The 22,374-nt window shown below is 40.4% G+C and overlaps 1 protein-coding gene across 5 annotated transcripts in view; it reads right to left on the bottom strand.

Annotated features, from left to right (window-relative positions):
- Nucleotides 1-22,374, bottom strand: part of KYNU (kynureninase) — an 81,802-nt gene that overhangs the window by 20,446 nt on the left and 38,982 nt on the right. For all 5 annotated transcript variants that reach the window (XM_053405925.1, XM_053405916.1, XM_053405944.1 and 2 more), the window contains 3 exons: nt 21,948-22,094; nt 10,487-10,585; nt 9,894-9,967 (listed from right to left, as the gene is read on the bottom strand). In XM_053405925.1, the coding sequence (XP_053261900.1) occupies nt 9,894-9,967; nt 10,487-10,585; nt 21,948-22,094 (320 nt within the window). The remainder of the gene's footprint in view (nt 1-9,893; nt 9,968-10,486; nt 10,586-21,947; nt 22,095-22,374) is intronic.

Here is a 22,374-nt window from a genome sequence, read left to right as displayed (position 1 = left end):
CTGTTCATTAGATTATGTGTGCCCATAGGACTGAAGTTGCTCAAACAGGAAATCTGCGAACAGGTGGAAGAAATGCAGTAATGGCATGAGCTTCTGTCTGAATCAGACCTAGCTGGGATGAAAAAAAAGCATTAATATGCCGGATATACACAACATGTTCTACTCTTACATGCTTCACATGTTGAACAGCTTAGCATTGCCACTGAAAATAAGTGCTGGGTTTAAGAATGGAAAAATGTTTGAGATGCAGGAGTTCATAATATGAGTCCCCCCATCTCAAATAAGGTTGATCAAAGGTTCCTTTGAGCTTTCTCCAACTAGATGGGGATAATTGTTTGTAGCCAGGGACTGGGCAGAGGAGGAATGGTGGAGATCACCTCTCCATCCTGACCCTTCCAGGGAGGAGGAAGAGGAAGGCAGTATAGATTTACAACAGTGGTTTGTGGGAGGTCACAGCTCAGAAGCATATGAGGGGAAAAGTTGGAAAATAATGGGAGAGGAGGAGGAGGAGAGGGAGGAAGCGGAGCGACAGCTGACTGACACAGTGTCATTTGAAAGCATCCCAGACCCTCCATCTCCCAGAACCCAGCGAGCCTTGAAAGTAGGAGAGCAAAGAGCTCATAGACAGAAGGCATGTAGCAACACCTGCAGAAGTGACGAATGAGGACGTGGGAGAGATGGGGTGGTGGAGAGTCACTCAAGACAATGCCATTACCCAAGAGGCTGGGTTCTATAGCCTCTCTCTGTAAATATTGAATAACAAAGGATGGTAAGAAACTTTTTCTTGTCTTTATGCTTTCCTGGGCAACCAGCCAGGAGCAGCTGACGGCATCCTGACAGGGGCTTTTAAAATAGAAAAATAGGTGTCCGTACTCACCACGAAGTTGTTAAAGTAAGTGCCACACTCTTAAATAATAAAAAAGAGGTGTCAGTACTATGTACCCTTGGGTATCCCTGAAAAAAGCACTGGGTGTAGGGATGAAGAAGGGGAAGGAACAGGCTAACATTGTGTCTCCAATAACATCATTATGAGAGTGACAGGACTCTACACTTCTTTGAACTAGAGCTGTGTACAAATGGACTCTAGAAATTACCCACCTTATTTGTAAGTAGAGAAAACGAGGGACCCATTTCACTAAATCTCTTTGGGGAGGAGAAAGAGAAATTCTCCAACAATTTATTGGAGGTGTAACTCACTACCAGTGACAGTAGCAAAGTATTCTTTTTCCAGCCCCAAAGGTATTGTGGCTGCTTCTTCTGCAACAAGTGGAAGCAGCAGCAACTGCCTTAGTAGATGTGGCTTGCTGGGCATCACAAAAGCAGAGAAGAGTATTAGAGGGAAATTCGGCAAAGCAGCCTTCAGAGAAAAAGAAATTTTATCAGAAAAATGTCTTCTGTGAAATATGGCAACAGCTCTACTTTGAGGCACTATATCAATTATTTTCACCAAATACAATTCATTCTTTTTTCATAATTCCTCACGTAAGTAACTATTCTTTTAAATTATAGCTTATTTTTTTGTCTTTATTTGTTACCATATTTTAAATTGTCATGAACTGACCCATGATAACTATTATTATTATTTAATTAAATTTATATAACACCCTATACCTGCAGGTCTTAGGGCAGTTCACAAGATAAAATTGCAAAATAAAAACACAAAATACATAAGCAGAATCAGCCAAATAACCCCCCTCAAAACACATAAAAACCTTTAAAAACAATTCATTTTTGCGAGAGAAAAAATTAAAAAAATTAAAAACGCAATTTAAAAGCATGTTAACAGTACTCTCTGGTGGGCAGCAGGAGTTCTTTTGTAGTCTGTCTTGTGGAGAGAAGCAGGAGGGGAAAGAGACAAACTGTACAAATAAAAAAAATACAAATAAGCTAGAACGGTATCCTAGACTAATGCTTATGTACGCACTGGAACCCTTTTCTAGCTAGAATCTGTTTCAACATTTTTATGGATGTCATTGAACATCTAATGGCTATCAAACAATATAGTTCATATATTCCTCTCTGGAGCTCCATGTCCAAACAATTGATGGTGGCCTGTAAGAATGGTAGAGCCATCTATAGTATATCATCACATATCAATATATTTGTTACTTCTAGGAATATTTCCCAGTCTAGGAAAATTGGGTTCCCTGTGTTTTTCAATAATGTGCTGAACTGGAAGCATGGAAATTCCCATACAGATATGCTTCGCAGCCCCTAACTTATTCACTGATTTTTTTATCCTATCAAGGATCTCAGGCTATCATACATGATTTTTCCCTCCCAGCCCACACCCCATTTTTACTTTTATAACAACCCTATCAGGGAATATGGCTAGCCCAAGATTACCCAATAAGCTTCAGGACTGAGTAGAAATTTGAACTTCGTCACTCCAGTTTCAGCTAAAGACTAGCCATTACATCAGTCCGGCTTTCACAAGATACATTAATAACATCACCATTTGCTAAGATGCAATTGTGGTTTCTAGGGCTTGATACAAGGCAAGACAGGGAATACTTGAATGTTCCAGAAATGTAAAAAAAAAAAAAGGTTTGTAGCTAATGGTGTTGTTTTATGCCCTGTGTTTTTGAATAAATATAAAGTGCATATCTGATCCAAAGCAAGATAAATTACATTAGAGACCAAGATTGCATCTTAATACATCTTGTTAAGTCGTATTAAATATTAAACTTCCTTGACAGGTGGACAAGAATAAGGACTCTTCTGTGGCTTACCCCATTGGCATTTTGTTTAAAGAAAGCTATAATTTACAGCATACATTGTAATTTAATAAATTTCAGAAAAATTACTTTCCTATAAATATCAATAAAGTGAGGAGAATATGAAAGATGAGAAGTTATAAACAAATCTATAATGGGCAGGGGAAAGGGTAGCCATAAGATTGGTCATTGGATGAAAGCAATTGATCAAATCATTTAAATGGCATCAGGAAGATCAAGTGGATAGGAATTTAATTACTTCTTTAAGAGGAGACTAAAAGGCAAGGAAATGAAATCTTAATACCAGTTTATATGTTGGAATGACCCTGTATGGCCACTGGGTGTCATCCTTGATTCAAACGAGGAGTAAAGACCTTCCAGACACAGCATAACACCTGCAACTTCAACAGCAGTTAAATTCTACTCTATTTGATTGTATGGGATACAGCAAATTGTTCTGCATTTAAATCAGCTATAAAATGGAATACTCTGACATAGACAAATTCACTTTTGTCTCACTCCCTTATTTGGAGACCTGGAACATCCTGGTGACGTAGGAAGCAAAAAGCAGAAAAACACAAGGATGCAATTGCTCGAAATCAATATGAGGACTAATCTTAAAGTCCCAAATAAATGCTAAATACTAAGGCTAACTTTGAAGGTTTCACATTTTCCATGGTACCCAGATTTAAACTGTATTTGCTTTCCTAGATTTCCCTCCCCGCTGTTTATGTTTGAGCATGGAAGGACATGAGAATTACTAGTTTATGTCACTGAAAAAAGCATGCTGTACACTGATGGTACTATAAAATACTCCAGCAGACATTGCATTTCCATTGCTTTGTTCTGCTGTGTGTCTGTGTTCTGTCTTGTTTTTAGTTTTAAAGATTGCACATACAGTTCTGCAGGTGTACAAATCCACATTATTACCATTATTATGCTTTCAGAAATTATGGCAAAACATAGCCTTTTACCTTTATTTGAAATAAAGAGAATCATTGTGTAAGTGGCGTTTAACCTTTTATGCCAAATAATGTTGGAAATCCATAGTTAATAGCTCTGCTCCACAGACTATACTGTCAGTCATAGTTTATTATGAATATCCAGGAAAGGTTGATCCAGAATATAAACCTAGTCAGCATATGCTACAGTTCTTTTGCTTTGCAAAGGCATGGTCTATTCAGCTTTGACTGGTTTCTTAAATGGGGAGGTACAAAAAATGCCTTTTCCAGAAGGCATCAGGTCTGGCAAAACTCATGCCCTAAATGTTGTGGGCTGAAGAGATGAAACATTCAGGTCCCAGAGCATCAATGTTTTACATAATAATGGTAAGTAAAGGGTTTTCCAAAACTGTCTAGTAATTCAAGTATGCTCCTCTTCCATCTCAGACCCATCACTTCATTCCCCATCCTCCAACTCAGGATAACAGAAATAGATCCAGGCGGTCAAGTTTGCCAGGCAAAAGTTATCTATGTGCAGGTGTTGTTCTTTTTATTAGGGCTTGTCTTTAGCTCTGAAGCTCCTTCCACATCCTCTTCAGAAGAGGAGTGCTGTTTCAGTCTTAGCATGTTACTTGGGGGACCTGAAGAATGGATGCTCTCCTGACCACTCAATGCTGAGGGATGAGACCCCAAAGCCTTGCTCTGCCCAAGCATCTCAGCTGAAAGGTCCAATAATAAGGTGCTTTTTATCTGCGTTGAGATCCCCTGACTTAAACAAAAGAATCGAAGGGCCTTGCTTGAGACTAGACATGGGGACTGCTGAAACACCACAAACTCATCCTCAGATGTGGACGAGTCTAAATTTGATGGCAAAATATGTTACTCGTCGTCATCTGAGAGTCATGTCTTGCTCACGATGGAAGATGTGAAGGAGTTCCAGGCTCCCTCTCAAGGCCTGTGGATTTTGGACCTTCTCCAAGTCTACAAAAGGCTGCAGTCTACAAAAGCCATGCAGGAGAATTGACCACACCCTCCCTAGCTCTATTGAGCTAACACTGTAACCGTGTGTCTACTCAGCTGGAACTGGGACAGTCCACCGCCAAAGCATGTGTGTGTGTGTGTGTGTGTGTGTGTGTGCGCGCGCGCGTGCATGTGCACACCACAGTTGGGAGGTGCTGCAGATCCTGAATCCTAGCTAGCACATACCCACAAGTGCTCCGAGAGCAGCTACTGCTGAGCTTGATGAGAAACATGCACACTGAGTTGTGAGAGGTAGTGAATCTTTTCCTAGATGACTTTCCCATTGTTTTGATGCTCACCTTGCCTTCACCAGAGCAACAGAAAGGCAATTGAGGTGTGGAAGGGAAGGGGCCAGAAAGACTATAGAATATTTTTATTTTTTTTTAGAATGCTGAGAGGGGGGGATGCAGAGAATTTGGCTCAGAAGCAGATGGAAATAATATTAGCCAGAAATTTAATCAAGGAACCTTTGGAAAGGACTGAGGTGGCCGTGGGGAGAGAAACAAGCACCAGTCACAGCTAAGAAGCTGACTGAGAGATTTAAAAAAATCAAGAAAGGACCAGGTGGAGAGGCTAACCTCACACACAACAAAGAAGTCAAGGAAAAGGACAAAATACACAGGCCTGGGGAAGAGGACACAGACAACAGTATACCTAGATCAAATGGTCTGCTCCAAGCAAAGACAGGAAATGAACTGAGGCCTCAAAGAGAGGGAAAGGCAACAATTTCATTCTAAATTATAGAGTTTCTTTCCTTTGAGCAGTAGGGGGAGCTAAGTCTATTGGAAGAAATTCAACACCCAAGGGAGAAAAAACACATTACAACAAATGCTCCTAAAATAGAACGTTTCACAATTTACAGTTTAGTCTTCTATGTGATGGTTCTTGGATCTTTCTGTCCCAAAGAAAGCTGAAAAGGCTTCCTCCTGGAGCATTTTTAAAACAGACCTGCAAATTTCAAACAAGGTTACAGGAGACTAGTGGCTGCAAGCATTTTATACATCCAGTAGAACATAATTGGCATTGCTAGTATTCTGTGAGAAGCAATAGCCTTGTAACCCCAACTATTTTTATTTCTTTAATTTGGATGATGGAAATTGCAGGGGGGGGGGGGAGTAATATTTCTGTCATGCTCCCTTTGTGCATAAATTACCAAAGACAATGTAAGAAGATCCATAAAATACATTTATACGGGACAGGAGAGGTGACAGACAAGTGAAAGAAAAACAAAGAAAATAGTTTAAAGAAGCAACAAACTTCTTGACATTTATCTCAAGCAAATCAGAATCTCCAAGAATCAGCTTGTAAATTGCTGTTATCTCCCATAATGAGTTCTTCTCAATTAGAAGTACTAAAAATGATTCCAAGAATTAATCAGAATTATTGTGTCTAGACTGTTGCGAACAATATTATCTGTCTAGACAGCCTTGCTTATAATGCAATTGTGCTTGTACCATAACTACTTTTACTCTGAGATTTAGACTTCCTAATTCTAGCTAATATCAAAATATAAACCAGCAGTGTCTTAAAACATTAGCACTAGAAAGAAATATTTACATTTGTTAAGATCTTTTAGAATATATAATGCTACTATTCTTAAAGAATGTGATGTACTGAAAAATATTTGTTTTCATGCAGCAAGCGTACCATCGAAGAGCACTTAATTTTCATAGATTATAAAGGCTTTGATAATGCATATCTTTGCCTAATGCTTCCTAGCTTTATAGTTGGATATAATTTTAATGAAAACATGACACTATTAAAAAGCCATTAGCCACAGAGCTGAATTTCTCTTTGGTTTTGTTCACAAACCAAAGACATTAAAGATACTGTTTAAAAGAATAATTTTAAAAATCGAAACTACTCTATTAAAGCATCTATTTGACATGACTTGGGGTTACTTATTTTAAAACATTATTTTTTCACTATTAGATGCATTTATAGCAGAAAGCAGATTCCCAGCAGACTGACATTGGCTGAACTCCTCAATGCAAAGCTGAAGTACTTTGGGATGGCTTCCCTAAACTGTGACTGATGCTACCATGCTACCAAACTGTGGAAGATTTGGCTTAACAACCCTTCCAGATATTTAGGGTGTGTGTGTGTGTACACACATGCAGTGAGCCTGCCACTTATGTGAGTGTTCGGTTCTGGGGGTCTGCATGCAAAGATAAAATTGTGAAAAGTCAGGTACCCGCAGAACCGCCCCATCCCACAATGTGGAGTGCTGCTTACTGGGGCCTGGGAAGATCATAGGAGGGCCCTGAGAACTTCTCAAAGCTTTCCTGTGAATATCCCAGAGCCCGGAAGCGTGAAGGCATCTTCCTCAACAGGCTCTGCAATACTACCAGAGCCCTTACACTGCCTTCCCAAAGCACAGTAAGCAAGGAAAACCCACTGGTGGGAAAAATAAATAAGTGGAGAGTAGTGGGTTTCCCCCACTTGCCATTTTTTTATTTACTTATTCGTCTCCCATCATGTGTAAGGTTGCAATTGCTTAAGTAAAGCAAGCACAAGTTGTGGGCTTCCTGTACACGTACACACACACACACACACACACACACACACACACACCTTCTTTGTTTACAAATTCTGCTGCCACCATAAAATCTTTAATAATATTTTATCTTGTCCACTTTATATGTAATTTATTGAAACTTATTTTTTCTTTCTTTTATTATAAACCACCCTTGGTACTGTAGTATAAGGTGATGATTGAATAATGGAATGAACATGCACAGGTGTTTTAAAATGTTAAAGAAATACGTTTGCATTTATTAAACTCTTTGTTTATATAGGGTGAGATTCAATGAAGCCCAAGTTGTCATCCACTCATGCAATGGGGCTTCTACTTCCTCTTCTCTTTGCTGAACTGCACTGCAAGTGCCTATGATCAGCTCTGGAAAGTTGGTGAACCCTCCAGAGCAGATATGGGTGGCAAGAGGGGGCTGCAAGTGGGTGAGAAGAGAAACTGAAGTCCCATTGCACATGCAGACAAACAGCACTGGATGTTGCCCATACAATATATATTAATAGACTAGAGGACCATAGAGACTAGGGCTTGCCGATCAGAAAGTCGGTGGTTCGAATCCCTGCAACGGGGTGAGCTCCTGTTGTTCAGTCCCTGCTCCTGCCAACCTAGCAGTTCAAAAGCTCTTCAAAGTGCAAGTAGATAAATAGGTACCGCTCCGGCGGGAAGGTAAACGGCGTTTCCGTGCGCTGCTCTGGTTCACCAGAAGCTGCTTAGTCATGCTGGCCACATGACCTGGAAAAACTGCCTGCGGACAAACGCCAGCTCCCTCGACCAGTAAAGCGAGATGAGTGCCACAACTCCAGAGTCATCCATGACTGGACCTAACGGTCAGGGGGCCCTTTACCTTTACATTTAAACTGTTTCTGATTCAAATTTGTACTGTTACATTAAGGAAGCGGTTATATTCTTATCTCAGTTTATTGTCCTGATTAAAATCCCAGAAACGCTAAAGGACAGTCCTGATTAAAATCCCAGAAACGCTAATGGACAAGACTTGAAGCTCTCTCTCCTGAAGGGCCGGCCCACCCAAGAGGCAGGCTGAGTCAGCTGCCTCAGGTGGTAGAACACTAAGAGGCAGTGCCCCTGCACGCCCCCTGCCCACCCTGCCATTAGTGGAGAAGCAGCAGTGGCCACTCAAATATCACCAGAAACTTCCATCACCACTGCTGCTTAGTGGGTGCCACCACATGGCCCAGGTAGAAGAGGTGGTGGCGGAATGGCAACAAAATCTTCACATTTCGGACTGCACCTGCTCTCTGATTCAGTACTTAATGGAAAGATACAGGGTTGAAAAGATCTGGCAAGTTTCCTTCAGCTTCTCCTGAAGTTTGACTTTGGGTCAGGTCATACATGTATCTTGTCTTAAGCCTTATTGTTTCCTGAGGCAAACTGCCTCCTGCTGTCCCTCTCATACCTTCTGCCTTCCTTTCATCTCAACTCCTGTTCCTCTGCCTGCTACTTCCTCAGGCTCTTTTCTGCCTGAACTGTTCACAGTGCCCATGCAGGCCACACATTGATCCTTAGCAATTCTGGGAGTGTGCTTTTATACAATTTCAGACCTTTCACCAACAATCACTTCTATTATCTGACATCCCATTGGTTTATAACTATGAGTCAATGTGAGCCAGCAGAACGTTAATTAACTGGCCTTTCATAACGTGACCTTTTGAATCCTCCTATCTTGTATAAATGCTGACAGGTTTAACTATGAACCACAAAGGCCTATAACAGCTTCCTTGTATATGCAGCAACTGACAGCAAGCTGCATATAACCTCTTACACTTACCTACTTCTAAATACAATATTACACACACACATTTATCACCATATTACTTTTTGCTCTCCATATTTTCATAGTATTAAAAAAAGAAAAGCTATCTCATTGTCAATTCTCCATACTATATAGTCAGTAAAACATGAGACTCTTGATCTCAGGGTCGTGGATTTGAACCTGTTATTGTGCTTCTAGCACACTCTTGCAGTTCTATCACACAGAAGCGAAAATATATTTCATGCATTTATTTATGTATACAATAAAATGCATTGTGGTATTCTTTCAGTGTGATCAGTCCCAGTGCCATAGTCTCAGAAAATCAAGGCTGTTGAAAACAACAAAGAATACTCAAGGAAGTAGAAGCAGTTAGTTCCTAGGAAGCTATTTTTCAAAATGAAGAATCACGAGGATGAAGGAGGTGGTTTTCTTGATTACTTGATTCCCTGGTTAAAAGAATACCGCTAAGAAATTTTGGTTTGCTGCTATGTATGACTGAGCTGATATCAATCTCCATGAAGGCAAAATAGACTGTGTGTGCACATAAACAAAGCAAGTTATCACAATTTTGAAACAGCAATTCAAACACCATGCTTGTTTTATTTCTTCAGATGGGTTTTATTTGTCTAAAAAAGTATTAACACTGTTACTTTTAAAACTGTGTATTCCTGCAAAATAACACTGGCTGGTTTACAGCATCATCTTATAAATGAATGCTCAGGGGAAAAACTTTTCTGGAAGTAAGTGTGTATAGGACTGCAACCTTAGTGTACATTTCCATTTGTAGGGTTGGGTTTAACACACAAAAATAAATGAATTGTATATGTTAGTACACACACACACACACACAAATGTGTTTAGCAAACTCTTCATTATTAGGATAGTTTTTTGAAAATGTGAAAGATACTTACGTTGGTTTTACAGTCTGGGAATGTTTCTCATGAATGAAAGCACCAGCTAGACCTCCTGCTCCCGAATTGAGGTACTGTAAGATAGAAGTAAGCATTTACATATATTTTTAGTTTTATCATGCAGGAAAGCATAACTGACCTCTCTTTGGAAACTGCAGACTGACTTTGATTTAAGTATAATGTGAGCGAGTGTGAACCAGTAAGGAAAGTGTTCCTTAAAACAGCTTTATATTTTAAATTGCATAGCTTCTTGTAATATTGGCTAAGATCACGTAAAGTGGTTTCTTCAGATGATGCTCCATATTAGTGGATTTCCGTTTTCCTACAATCTTGCAGAACCTTCAGCATATTTTGAAAGCGTTTCTTCATGACCATGTTTTGAATTGCCAACTGTTGAGGGCAAAGCTGTACTGAAGCAGCTTACCTAGCTTACATGTATTTAAAATGTAATACATATAACACAGGTTTATATGAAACAAATAATGAGCAGTTCTCTTCAGTCTTTAACCAAGGGTTCTGTTTGGCTGTTTTTGCAATATCTGTTGATTTTTAACTGTATTAGAAATACTCCAGAATACTAAAGACATTCTCACCTTATAGGAACACCAGCAGGCAAAGTCTACTCCCCATTCGTGTAAATGCAGTTCCACGTTGCCTACAGCATGAGCCAGGTCAAATCCAACAAAGCAACCCTTATGGACAAAGAAGTGATTTTAAGTTTGCTTTGTATATACAGAAATCGTTATTTCCATGCAATGTAATGGTTGGAAAGCCAGAAAATGGGCTGCATCTGTCTAGAAATTAGGCAAGAAGCATCATGACCCTTCCACAACTAATGCTCTGTACAACGCTATTGTAATAGGACTGCTAGCTGTGGCCCAAAAAATATGTGATACAACCACCAGTATACCAAAACTATTCAACCCCAGGACTCCTGAAAGCAAATGCAACTCACAACCTAGATGGGGCCTGCCTGTGGTCCCAGGCTCCCTCTCTCAGTCACAGGCACATAAGCAAGCAAGGGTGGGTGGGCTGGATTCACTTTGATAGGATCTAATATTGTACATGCCTAGAACATGCTCTTTTCCTACCTGAGAATGCTAGTTGTGGGAAACATACCCGAACCCCCAGCAAAGAACAACTGCACATTGATTAAACAACAGCATGACCCTTTGGGAAGCCTCAAGTATGTTGTTTGTTGGCAATGATGAACTCAGCCGCATTTACATCTGAGTAGATATGTATAGGATTGCTCTGTCATCTACTGTAGTTCCATACTATGGAAATAAGCTCCCCACAACTGGAAGCAAGCGAAGAAGCAGGTTCTCAAAATCTACTGAGGATTTCTGAGGGAAGGCAGGCTCTACAGGGCCTTACGTGCATTTTGATGTGAAACTCCAAGAAAATACTAGAAATGAACTATGTAAGCATGCATAGAAATTACCACTTGATGGCAGCATTTTTAAAGTAAAGAATAATACAAAAATTAGTATTATAAAGCTGCAGTATTCATGAAACTGAAGAAAAACGATGGTACATTTTGTGCATGGACTACAAATTAAAGAATATTTTACCCCCCCCCCCAAAAGGTCTCTTTATAAGCAAGGTGTGAAAATGAATAGCAAGGGCATAAATTCCTGTATCTTTACCTAAAAATAACACGAAAGCTTGAGACTATTGAGTTCTTCCTTATGCTCCATCTAAATTATTAAAACAATACTTCGGTATATTAAATCTCCTCTAAACTACGTAGCTCTCAGAAAATAATTGCATTTATAAGTGTGATGTGCTAATTCTAATGAAGCCACTAATGAGGCTGTCAGCCTATAAAATTCTTTCAAAATGAAGGGATGAACTTGTAGGCCTCATCACTTGTCAAATGTAGCTAGAAATGATGGATTTAAAAAAACTATATAAGGGGTGGGAAAAAGGGAGACAATATTCTATTGACAGATTGCTAAGATTCTTGCAAAGAATCTGGACAGGGCAAGCATGATTTGAACTGGGAAGACATTTTGTATGTGATTTTGAAGGAAGGTATACTCAGGAGGATAACCTAATGAAAGTTAATTATGGCTTAACTATGGATAGAAGCTGAGTATGCGTTACACATTTAAAACATGTTGGTGCGAAATTACGAGGCTCAGATAAGGGCAGATATCATCTCGTGACTAGGTAACATACTGACTAAAAGTACTTGTTCTTCCTCTTTCACAGCTTCTCATCATATGCAACTATGTAAATGAATCCTCACACATAACATCACAGCAAACAAGACTTCTTTTCAATAGAGTTAGTACAGTGACCTGTTTCACAGAAGCTTGTAGCCAATGCAGTGCTGAGTGTCCCATCAGCACAAGGATTTACACTTGTGCAACAAGACTTTCTCTCCCTCTCCTACGCCCCACACAAACTGCTCCCTCCCAAAATCTGCTCCAGAGGTTTTGGGGAAACCCCAGTACAGTTAGAGGGGGTGTAAGGGGCCAGGGGGGCGGGTAAAAGGGGAAATCCTACTACACAAGTGTAAATCCTTGTGCTGACAGGACACTTACTTGGTGCTGTGTTAGATGCAGGTCACACAATTCTAGCCCAACTGCATTGGCTGCCAATTAGAATCTGGGCCCAATTCAAAGTGCTGCTTTTGACCTATAAAACCTTAAATGGCTCAGGATATTAATATCTCAAGGACCGGCTTTCCCCATATGACCTGACCCAGACGCTGCAATAATTCTGAGAGGCCTGGAGGGCAGCAATACAAGAAAGGGCCTTTTATGCCGTGGCTCCCCATTTGTGGAATGCTCTCCCCAGGGTGGCTCGCCGGGAGACTTCATTTCATATCTTTATGTGCCAGGCATAAAGTTTATCTATAACCAGGCCTTTGACTAAGTGAACATTTCATGGCCTTTTAAATGTGTTTGTGGGAAGGGGTTATTGGTTGGTTGGTTGGTTGGTTGGTTTTCTTATTATGTATTTTGCATTCTCATTTTGTATTTTTATGTTGTGCTCTGCGCTGTGATCCTTGGCAGAAGGGCAGTATAGAAAGGTAATAAACAAAATAATAATAAATAATGCTAAACCATAGTTTAGCACTATGTGAGGGGACAGAAGTAAGGCTTGCACAGAACCAAGCTCTCTTTATGCAGCTATAATTTAAACTAACCAGAGTTTAGCATTAAACCCAATCTGGCTATATGCACGGTAAGGAGAAAGTGGATAAAGAAAAGCTGAATGCTGGAAGATTCGGGACAGGCAGAAATAAAGTACTTCTTCACACCATGCATACCAAAACTGTGGGCTTCACTCAAAATCTTCCCTCACTCTAAACCTGCCCCCTGATCTTGAACTCAGTTGCTTCAGAGTAAGTCCAGATCTGACCATCAAGTGAGAAGTCAGCTGAGAGCACAGATCAATAGTTCTTACTTTCTTATCAAGATCCATGTTCCAAAGTCTATTATATACTGGAAAGCTTAGCTGAACTCTCCAGCAGTAGTTAAGGTTTCATTTGCTGAGCTTCTCTTGCTACCATTACCATTTTGCCAACACAGGTTATTGCAGCACTATGCAATATGTATAGTATATGCAATATTCAATGTATATGTATAAATACTATAAAAGCACGACCTCATAAGAATACTGGAATATACTCTGTTCCTAAAACAAGAAAATCCCTTTGAATAAAAGTTACACAAAAAGGACTGGTTTGGGGATAACTTATAAAAGGCTTTATGCATTGGAAAGATGAAATGGCTTGTATTGCATGGGTGAAAACATATTAATGCCTCCACAAAAATCCAAAACATCATAATACTCAAGCAGTGACTCTCTAAGACAGTTAGCTGTCTGAAGTGGTAATCTTATATACACTTCTTTGTCTCATTTAGCATGTAGCATTTACTTCCAAGTAAACAGTCACAGAAGCATTATGTACTTAAGAAAAACTGAGGTGAGGAGATTTCACAAATTACAATACCATCACCTAGCTTCTATTCATGAATACCAATACAGAAAAGTTGCAGCAAAAACCTCATTGTCCTTTTCAGTATTTTTATCATGTGCCAATGATAAAAGTGTGATTTAGCTATCTGGACACAAATCAATTGATAAGATGCAATGGAGACACTGTGGTCTAGACTTCTTTCCAAATATAGATTTCATTCCAAATATACTCTTATACATGTACTTTCTTCTGATGACATTAGAAGTGTTTTTAATTTTTAATTATATAATTACTCATCTAGGTGAATTATCACACCACTTTTAAGACAGACATTGGGAGTGGTGAACATGTTGCCCAAAACCATCCACTTTGCTTTAACCAAATTAAATGAATATAATGAGCAGTTCTCTGAACAGTGACTTGTTTGAGCTGAGGCCATGTTTGAGGCTTCATTACACATGAGTAGTGATGCACCCTACAACCAAACACACCCCACAACCTATTATATGGCTACAATAGAATGCTTCTTTCAAACCTATCTTCAGCCAGAGGGTGATATCCTGTGGGTGCCAGGGAAGGCCTCTGATGACGCATGAGCACCCATGAGCACCATGTTGGTGACGCTGACATGCATTAATAGCAGACTCATAATGAGTTTGCTAATCCCTATGTTGCCAATAAGACACTATTTACAATCTAAAGGGAGGCATGTACCAGCAGAATGAAATGGAGAATCCTAGAGGTAAGTATTAGTATTTGAATGAAACTCTGAACATGAGCAGTCCCATTTTATCGCAGGGCCAGTTTTTATAGTGAACTCATTAATTAATAGTGAACTCATTTTCCAACCATCCATCCTTATCCTGTCACAAAGGCACCACCCACAAACAATAAAGAAGCAAAAGCAGACTCAGAAGTACCCCCAAAAAATTATGCAGGGGGAAGCCCTCTAAGGGGCCAAATCACAACCACCACCAAACAGTCCAATGAGGGATGAACAGGCTCTTTTTAAGAATAATTTTTTATTAACCAACCAATCACATCAAATCAAACCAAATTACATAAATTCCAAATTACACAGCCGAATTTTAAATTTTTGTTGGGGGTACCCATATTTCAAGTTTCGAAGGGGATCCAATCAACTTCTTGCTTCTTACTGCTGTTTTAATGTCCACAAATATCTTATGATGTTCACAGTACTATCCAGTCCTTTCTTATTGTTTTTCCACATCTCTTGTTGTTATTTTCATATATTTTTCCTTTCTCTTTGTGACCTCTGATAATCTCCGCAAGCTAGTTAGAACAGTTTGTAATCCTGCGTGGATATTGTTTTTTTTTATCCAGTAGCCATATCCAGACGTTTTCCATATAACATCACTTCCATACATCAAAACAGTCTTAGCGTCATTAATCTTCACCAATCTGCCTCCTTTCTCAAAACCTCTGAGGAGATTCACTAGGAATGCAGTCTGAAAACAAGTCCGTTCTTCCTCCCGGCTATAAATCCTTTGGCAAGATGGCAACTCCGAATTAATTGCTGCACCATTCCCAAAAGCTCTTATTGCTTCTCGATCTCCATAAAGCATACTTTTGGTTAAAGTTTATCTCCACACAGACCTTAATCATCCTGCTTGGGTCAGTTCAACAGACGATTCTAATAGGAGGGGTTCTTGTAAATCACATAGAAGGAAAGTAAAAAAGGTTCCCCCCCCCATTCAGTCCCGTTGTTGTCAACATACCCAGCCTTTGGTGTATCTTCATCGTAAAATATTCCTGTTTCTCCAACCCGTCGTCTTCTTTTGCAGAGGTCACTTAAATTAGCAGACTTCACTCCCCTTCTTCACTTGAAATATGTGCATTTGCTTCTTTTGTAATTAATTATTCCAAATTGCTGCAACTAGTGCGTGATCAGAGACAGCGTCCAGGAGAGCCGAGGTCCACACGGGGGCATTCTGCCTAGGGCCCTCACCCCCTTCTTTCGAATTAGGGGGTGATTTATGGGCACAGCAGGCAAGGGCAGTGTTCCCCATTTCCTTGGGGCAACAAGGGAGGCTGCCTACTCCCATAACAGCCTCTTAATTACCCCGTGTGGGTCGGAGAGATGGTATTGTCGGCCATCTTCCAATGCGCCCCCTAGTGGCCCCCATGAACAGGCTCAGTTGCCGCATAATGTTGAGAACAACAATAGCAGTAGTACAGTAGTTTAAACTCGTAATTTTCACAAATAATTTTCACAAATAATCAATGTGAAATATTTCTTTTATAAAAGACAAAACTGAAACAATCATTATTATTATTTTTAAAGCTTCCTGAATGGGTTGGGAAAAAAGCATGCAATATAAAACCGGATTACAAACTCATGATATAGTTAGTGGTTATGTTTTGGGAAAGAAAAAGCATCCAACCATGCTAGGACAACTATTTTGCAAAATGCTTTCTTCCACCGCCAATCTTGGCAGGAACGCATTTGTGTGTGGGTTCCTTCTTTTATATTGTGTTTAAAACTTGCTTACAGAAGCAAGTTTTCAAACAATGATTACAAACTTACAAAAGGAAAAACTGTCTTTTGATTTCTTTTGTAAATCTATCTACTAAATAAATAAATATTTGCACAGCACAGATTTTCACAAAATGGCTCTCGTCTGCTTTCCTTCTTTTATTAATATTCACGGTTTCATTTTTATAAGTTATGAACTTACCAATGTCATGGTGCTCTGTGCTTTCACTCTCACCTCCCACAAGTGACAGCTAATAATATTGAACAGGGGCAGACCAACACAGGGTATCGTGACATCAGGTGACAAATATAATCTATGAGATAATATAGAGAATAAACTGGCAACAACAGGTGTGGCTGACATTTTTGATAGCAGCAATATATTCACCATAATGTCTAGTTTAGGCCAAAGATGAGATATGTAGCTTAATGTGTTGAATGTTCTTACTTACAGAAGGAGATGCAATGATCTACCACCCTTTCTGACCTGTGGGTCCCCAGATGTTGTTGAACTACAACTCCCATCACCCCTAGCTAGCAAGGCCAGAGCTCAGGGATGATGGGAGTTGTAGTCCAACATCTGGGGACCCACAGGTTGAGAACCGCTGATAGGCCTACCAGGAAACATCTTTCTCAATATGAAACCCATCTGTTAAGAAAGCTCAGCAGAAGAAGCCTAGCTTAAGGCTGTCCCTTACCTCCACCAAACATTCAGCTATTAGGACTAGGGCATGGTGTATGTGTACTGTATTTCTCATGAAGTAGCCTTCTATTTCAGACAAAGGGAGAATTTCCTGATCCTCAGTTTAGAGATTTTCAGAACATAATGGAAAGAACTTGTATTTAGAAGTGATCTTATTGAAATGAGTGTTACATTTTAGTAAACTGTTAATCTGTGCATAAAGACTAGCTACTTTTTAGATACAATGTCTAGTTTTAATATTTAATTAATTGAAACTCAACTGTTTACATGAAAATGGATTTCTTACTATTGTAAGATGTTTAGATCATTTCTGTTCTGATATGTATTAGGATATTCACTTACTATTTAGAATTGCTAGCATGTCCACTGTGACTCTCTCAATTCCTGCAATGCTTTTTAAAAATGTCTCTAGCTAGATAAGGCACATCCAATAAAAGATACACCTCCTGAAATTCTGTTGACCTCTTGATAAGAACACTTAATTGACAATTGTTCTTTCTGATTCCTGAGGTTAAAAAGAATCCCTGAGATATGCCTGTAGAGTCTGTCTTTTTTGTAAATCCCCCAAGGATGAGTCACTGAAAATGAGTTACCTCATGGAGGTGATATACTCAATAATCTGCCTGTCTCCTGTGAAATTGCTGAGCTGAATAGGAATACTGTCAGTACCACCAGGAGCAAACCTGCCCTCCTGATAGAATGCAAAATACTGCAACAGCAGATGCTATTGAGTTGGGGGAAAGGCTGTCCCTGAACCAACTGTTGATGAAATACACAAACACCTCTTATCTTGAAGCAAATTAAGCTTCAACTTGCTTGACCATTTTTAATGTGTTGAACTAAAAAGGAATGCAAAGTTTCAGTGGATTTGGCTATGTTGAACTGGCCTTGCAATTGCTCTAGTCCCAGTACAGATCATTCTGAAAAATAAAGTGAGTAAAACATGACAATATGGATGCCCATTTTTTAAAAAAACAGACCACCATGCAAACTGTGCCTAATTTTGTTCCTTTATAGCAGGGGTGTGGAACTGGATCCAACCAGCAGACCAGATCCTGACCTTCCCCCAGCCTCCCCCTCCCTCAACCCTTTCCAATTCCACTGCCCACTTTTAAGTCACCTGACATCACCATGAAATCAAACCACATGAGCAAAGGCAAATGAGTTATGAGCTCTGACAATCAGTTGATCAACATCTGTAAGCCCTGCTTTCAGAAAGGAGCCACTTCTTTACCTGCCCCACTCCAGACTCCATAGGTGCAGGGCAGGTGGGCATGGCTTGGGGAAAACTGCCTTGCGAGCCAAACTGGGCCCCTGCCAGGCTTAATTGCGCCAGCAGACCAGTGGTTCCTTGCCACAACTTTACAAGATTAAATGACTAAATTAGCAACAACCTCAAGGCCATAATCATGTGGAACTTGTACCGAGTTTATAGCTCACAAATGCCAGTCTTGCCAGAATAAGCAGCAGTGTCGAAGGCCCAGCAGTGAACATTTTCCATTAATCCGCTCCACTTCCCAGTGGGGAGGAGTTGCGGTGGACCGCACGGTCACCCACTCCCTACCGGGGGCAATGGGGGACTTTGTTCCCCATTGCCTGGGGGATCCCAGCCACGTCAGAGCCCGGCCAGCCAATCCACTGGCCGGGGGGCGTGGCCGGGGCTCGCTTCCTCAATCATCCGCCCTCCCTCCCTATTTTGCATGTTCAGAACTTTCATCAGGCTACTGAGAAGAGCCAAGAGCTGCAGAGCGTACAGCTGTCCTGGTGAGGAGAAACTCCACCCCCATGGACCAAAACCTCTAGTCCTACCTGACCCTAGTTGCTAGGGGGCAGGGAGAGAAGAGAGAATAATTTCCCACTATGGCCATCATGGTACTTTCAAAGAGCAGGAGTTTAAGCGGTATCAGCAACAGTGCTATCTGCAGCCTGGGTAGTGAACATTTCCCATCAGGGCTTTTGTAAGACATCACTGAATTGCAAAGGTATCATATTATGTATCCCTTGTAAATAAGTTCGTAACAGTTACTAGCCTGAAAAAAATGTTTGCTAGTAGGCTCAGGGTTGGTGGAAGGAGGTTTAAGAACACCATCCCTCCTGCAAGAGCCTACTTCACATCTATGTGAATATGAATGAGGTACTCTGTCCCTCCTCCACCAGCCATTCATTCTCCTGCATGCAATCACCAACATCCAGTTCCCTTCTTACCTGTTTGTCAGGCTAATGCGTAAATACGAAACTGCTTATTTGTTTTCTATATATTAGTTCTTCTCTTATTAGTACAGTGGTACCTCGGGTTACATACGCTTCAGGTTACAGACTCCGCTAACCCAGAAATAGTACCTCGGGTTAAGGACTTTGCTTCTGGATGAGAACAGAAATCGTGCTTCGGTGGCATGGCGGCAGCAGGAGGTCCCATTAGCTAAAGTGGTGCTTCAGATTAAGAACAGTTTCAGGTTAAGAACGGACCTCCGGAACTAATTAAGTACTTAACCCGAGGTACCACTGTAACTGCATTGGAGGAGGCATAAATATTATAAACAAGCAAATAATACATTGTCACCTATTCCCCAAACTTTCAAAGCAAGGCATGCTAAAAAACTAGATTTGTCAGGGTTGCACTTCAGGGTTCCTTCACCCACCCACGGAGATAGGCTTCTTGCTCCCTGGAGAGCTCCTGAACGGAGCCCTTTAAATTCAACATGGCTTTTAAGAGCTGGTCAAGGAGAATGCTATGTATACTCTGCATTAATAAAACCTTAATTCCTAACCAAAAAACATCCTGCTAGCTGAACATATTGTGAATATTAATAAAATGTGCATTCATTTGCAAATTTTAATGTATAGCTTGGCATGCCTGCTAGCAAAGAACAAAACCCTTTACATCTGGAGGTCCTGTTTCCTTCCCTACTTTATCTTAGCATACACTGCCCAGATGTTTTCAAGTATAGTTCCACAACCTAAGCAACTAAAACAATGGCCTTAAACAACCAACCCCAAAAATTACTTGAAAGTAAGTCCCACTGAACTCAGCTGAACTTACTTCTTCCTTCCGAGTAAATGTGCACAAGACTGTGCTGTAAAAAACAACAACCTTTCTTGAGATTCTGGATACATAATTCTGCATGTGTGATTTAGATGAACAGAATACACCCAGATCTTAGGCAACAGTTGTCAATACTAATTGTATAAAGTTGATTACAGGGTTTTGGTTTTTTTAAAAAGGAAGACCTGAGAGGGTGTGCTTAATTCTTGGATTTTTTTTATAAATAAAATTGTTGGTGCCACTCATCGATGAAAAGCTTCTCACACCCAAAATGGTTGGCTTTGAAATATAAAGCCTCTCCAGAGAATTAGAGGAATGGTTTTTCACAACAGCAGCATGAATAGATCTTTGAACTATGTGAGCACTTGGGTATTTCTTGAAAGGGTTGGGACAAAGAACTAGTTAGGCCTGACATGGTACACAGAAGAGCACTTAAGGAGTGTGAATGCAGTCAATTTGGAGATCATTTTATACAACATTTCTGGAGTTTAAGGCAGAGAATAGGTTCCAATGACACTGGAGGAACTCAAGTGTCAAATGAGTGAAACTTCAAGACCTTTCAACTTTGTCTACTAGCTAGTGTTAAAGGAGTCAATGAATAGAAAACACAGCCAATCTTTTGCTAAGTAGGTGGTAGTTTCGAACAAATACAGGCACACCTCATTTTATTGCATTCCACTTTCTTGTGCTTCGCAGATATTGCTCCCTATGAGGATGTGGGTGCAGCTCCAGGCAGCTGGCCATTTCCAAAGGAAGGAAGCCCCTACAGCCTCTGTACTGTCCATGGGAATGGAGTTGGCTAGGGCTGGAGCTGGGTTTTTCCACTTCCGCCCCTGCAGCCAAGGGGGCCTGGCTTAATAGACTACAGTACAGTTTAAAAATAACTTTTAAGTGCACTGGGAACCAAAATTTATTTGACTCGTATTATTGCGACATTCACTTTATTGTGGTGGTCTGGAACTGCAATATCCCTGAGGTATGCCTGTACAGAAAAGCGGATGCATCAGGTGGAGCTCTACGTTACAGCACATTTAGCATAAGGTTACCAGATTTTTTTCAATTAATCCGGGGACACTTTTCAATTTCAATGGATTTTTTATGGGGACTGATTTGTAAATCCGGGGACTGTCCCCAGGAAAAGGGGACATCTGGTAACCTTAATTAAGCACAATGGTTAATTCAGTCTGGCTGCCAGGCTTAATAGCAGAAAAAGGGTGCAGTTCTAATATTCTATTTTGACAAGCCTCTCACTTCCCAGCCCTATCCCTCAACAGTATCTCCTGAATAGACAATTTTTTCAAAAAAAGACAATTTGTTTAAGTATCAGTATTGTTAAGCAGGCTGCTCATTATTATGTCAAACACTTAGCCAGCACAACTGTTCCCTAGCAGCAACCAATATACATTTGCAAGAAACCATTTTTGATTTCTACTTGAACCATTGTTGGCAGAGGCGCCGACTTGCACCCAAGATTGAGGGGCCCAACATGCGGTACACATGGTGTTATGCGTGTATCATGTGTGATATTATGTGTGTGACACAAATCATGCATACGTTACATCGCCTGGAGAAGGCCAAGCACGGAGACCAGCATGGCGTGGCTTCAATGACCAGAGGCTCCTACTCTCTCATGCTCAGGAGGAGCCAGCCACTGAAGCCGCACCATGCTCAGCCTCTTCTGCCCCGAGGGGGCTCAGCCCCTTCCCAACAGATATTGAGGGGATCAGAGAGATCTTGGCCCCATAGAGTTGGTGGGTCTAGTTGTTGGTGACATTTGTCATTGGTTCATTTTCACAAAAGTGTCAAAGCTGTCAAGGGTTTCTGTTTTTTTGTGGGGAAGGATGTGTGAATCTTTACTAGTGTAGCAACTGTACCTTCTCTTGACCAGCCTTTGTTATTCTTGGGATGTCAAACAGCTGTCCTGTGTAGTACTGCACACCACTGAACAGAATTATGGCAATAGAGTCCCCTTCCTTCTCAATTACAGCAAGGATATCTTCAGTTCTCAAGGTCTCCTCCCCCTGAAATAAATTTAAGCACATATTTTATATCAACCCTGGCAGTGCTGAAACTGTCATTTCTTGTTTCATAATCTATTTTTTATGATGTGCCTTGCTGACTTCAGTAAGCGATCAAAAGCAAATCCTTAACATGGCAGTAATCTACGAAAGTAAGAGCCCTGGAGTAACCTTTGAATGGGTGAATGATCATTAGTAACATAGCTTCAAGATGGTAAATTATTCTTATTACTATTTTTATCATTATCATTATCATTATTATTAAAAAGGATATTCACGTTGC

Source organism: Podarcis raffonei, chromosome 1 (genome assembly GCF_027172205.1).
Source record: "Podarcis raffonei isolate rPodRaf1 chromosome 1, rPodRaf1.pri, whole genome shotgun sequence".
NCBI classification, from domain to species: Eukaryota; Metazoa; Chordata; class Lepidosauria; order Squamata; family Lacertidae; genus Podarcis; species Podarcis raffonei.
This window is presented reverse-complemented; position numbering and strand designations above follow the sequence as displayed.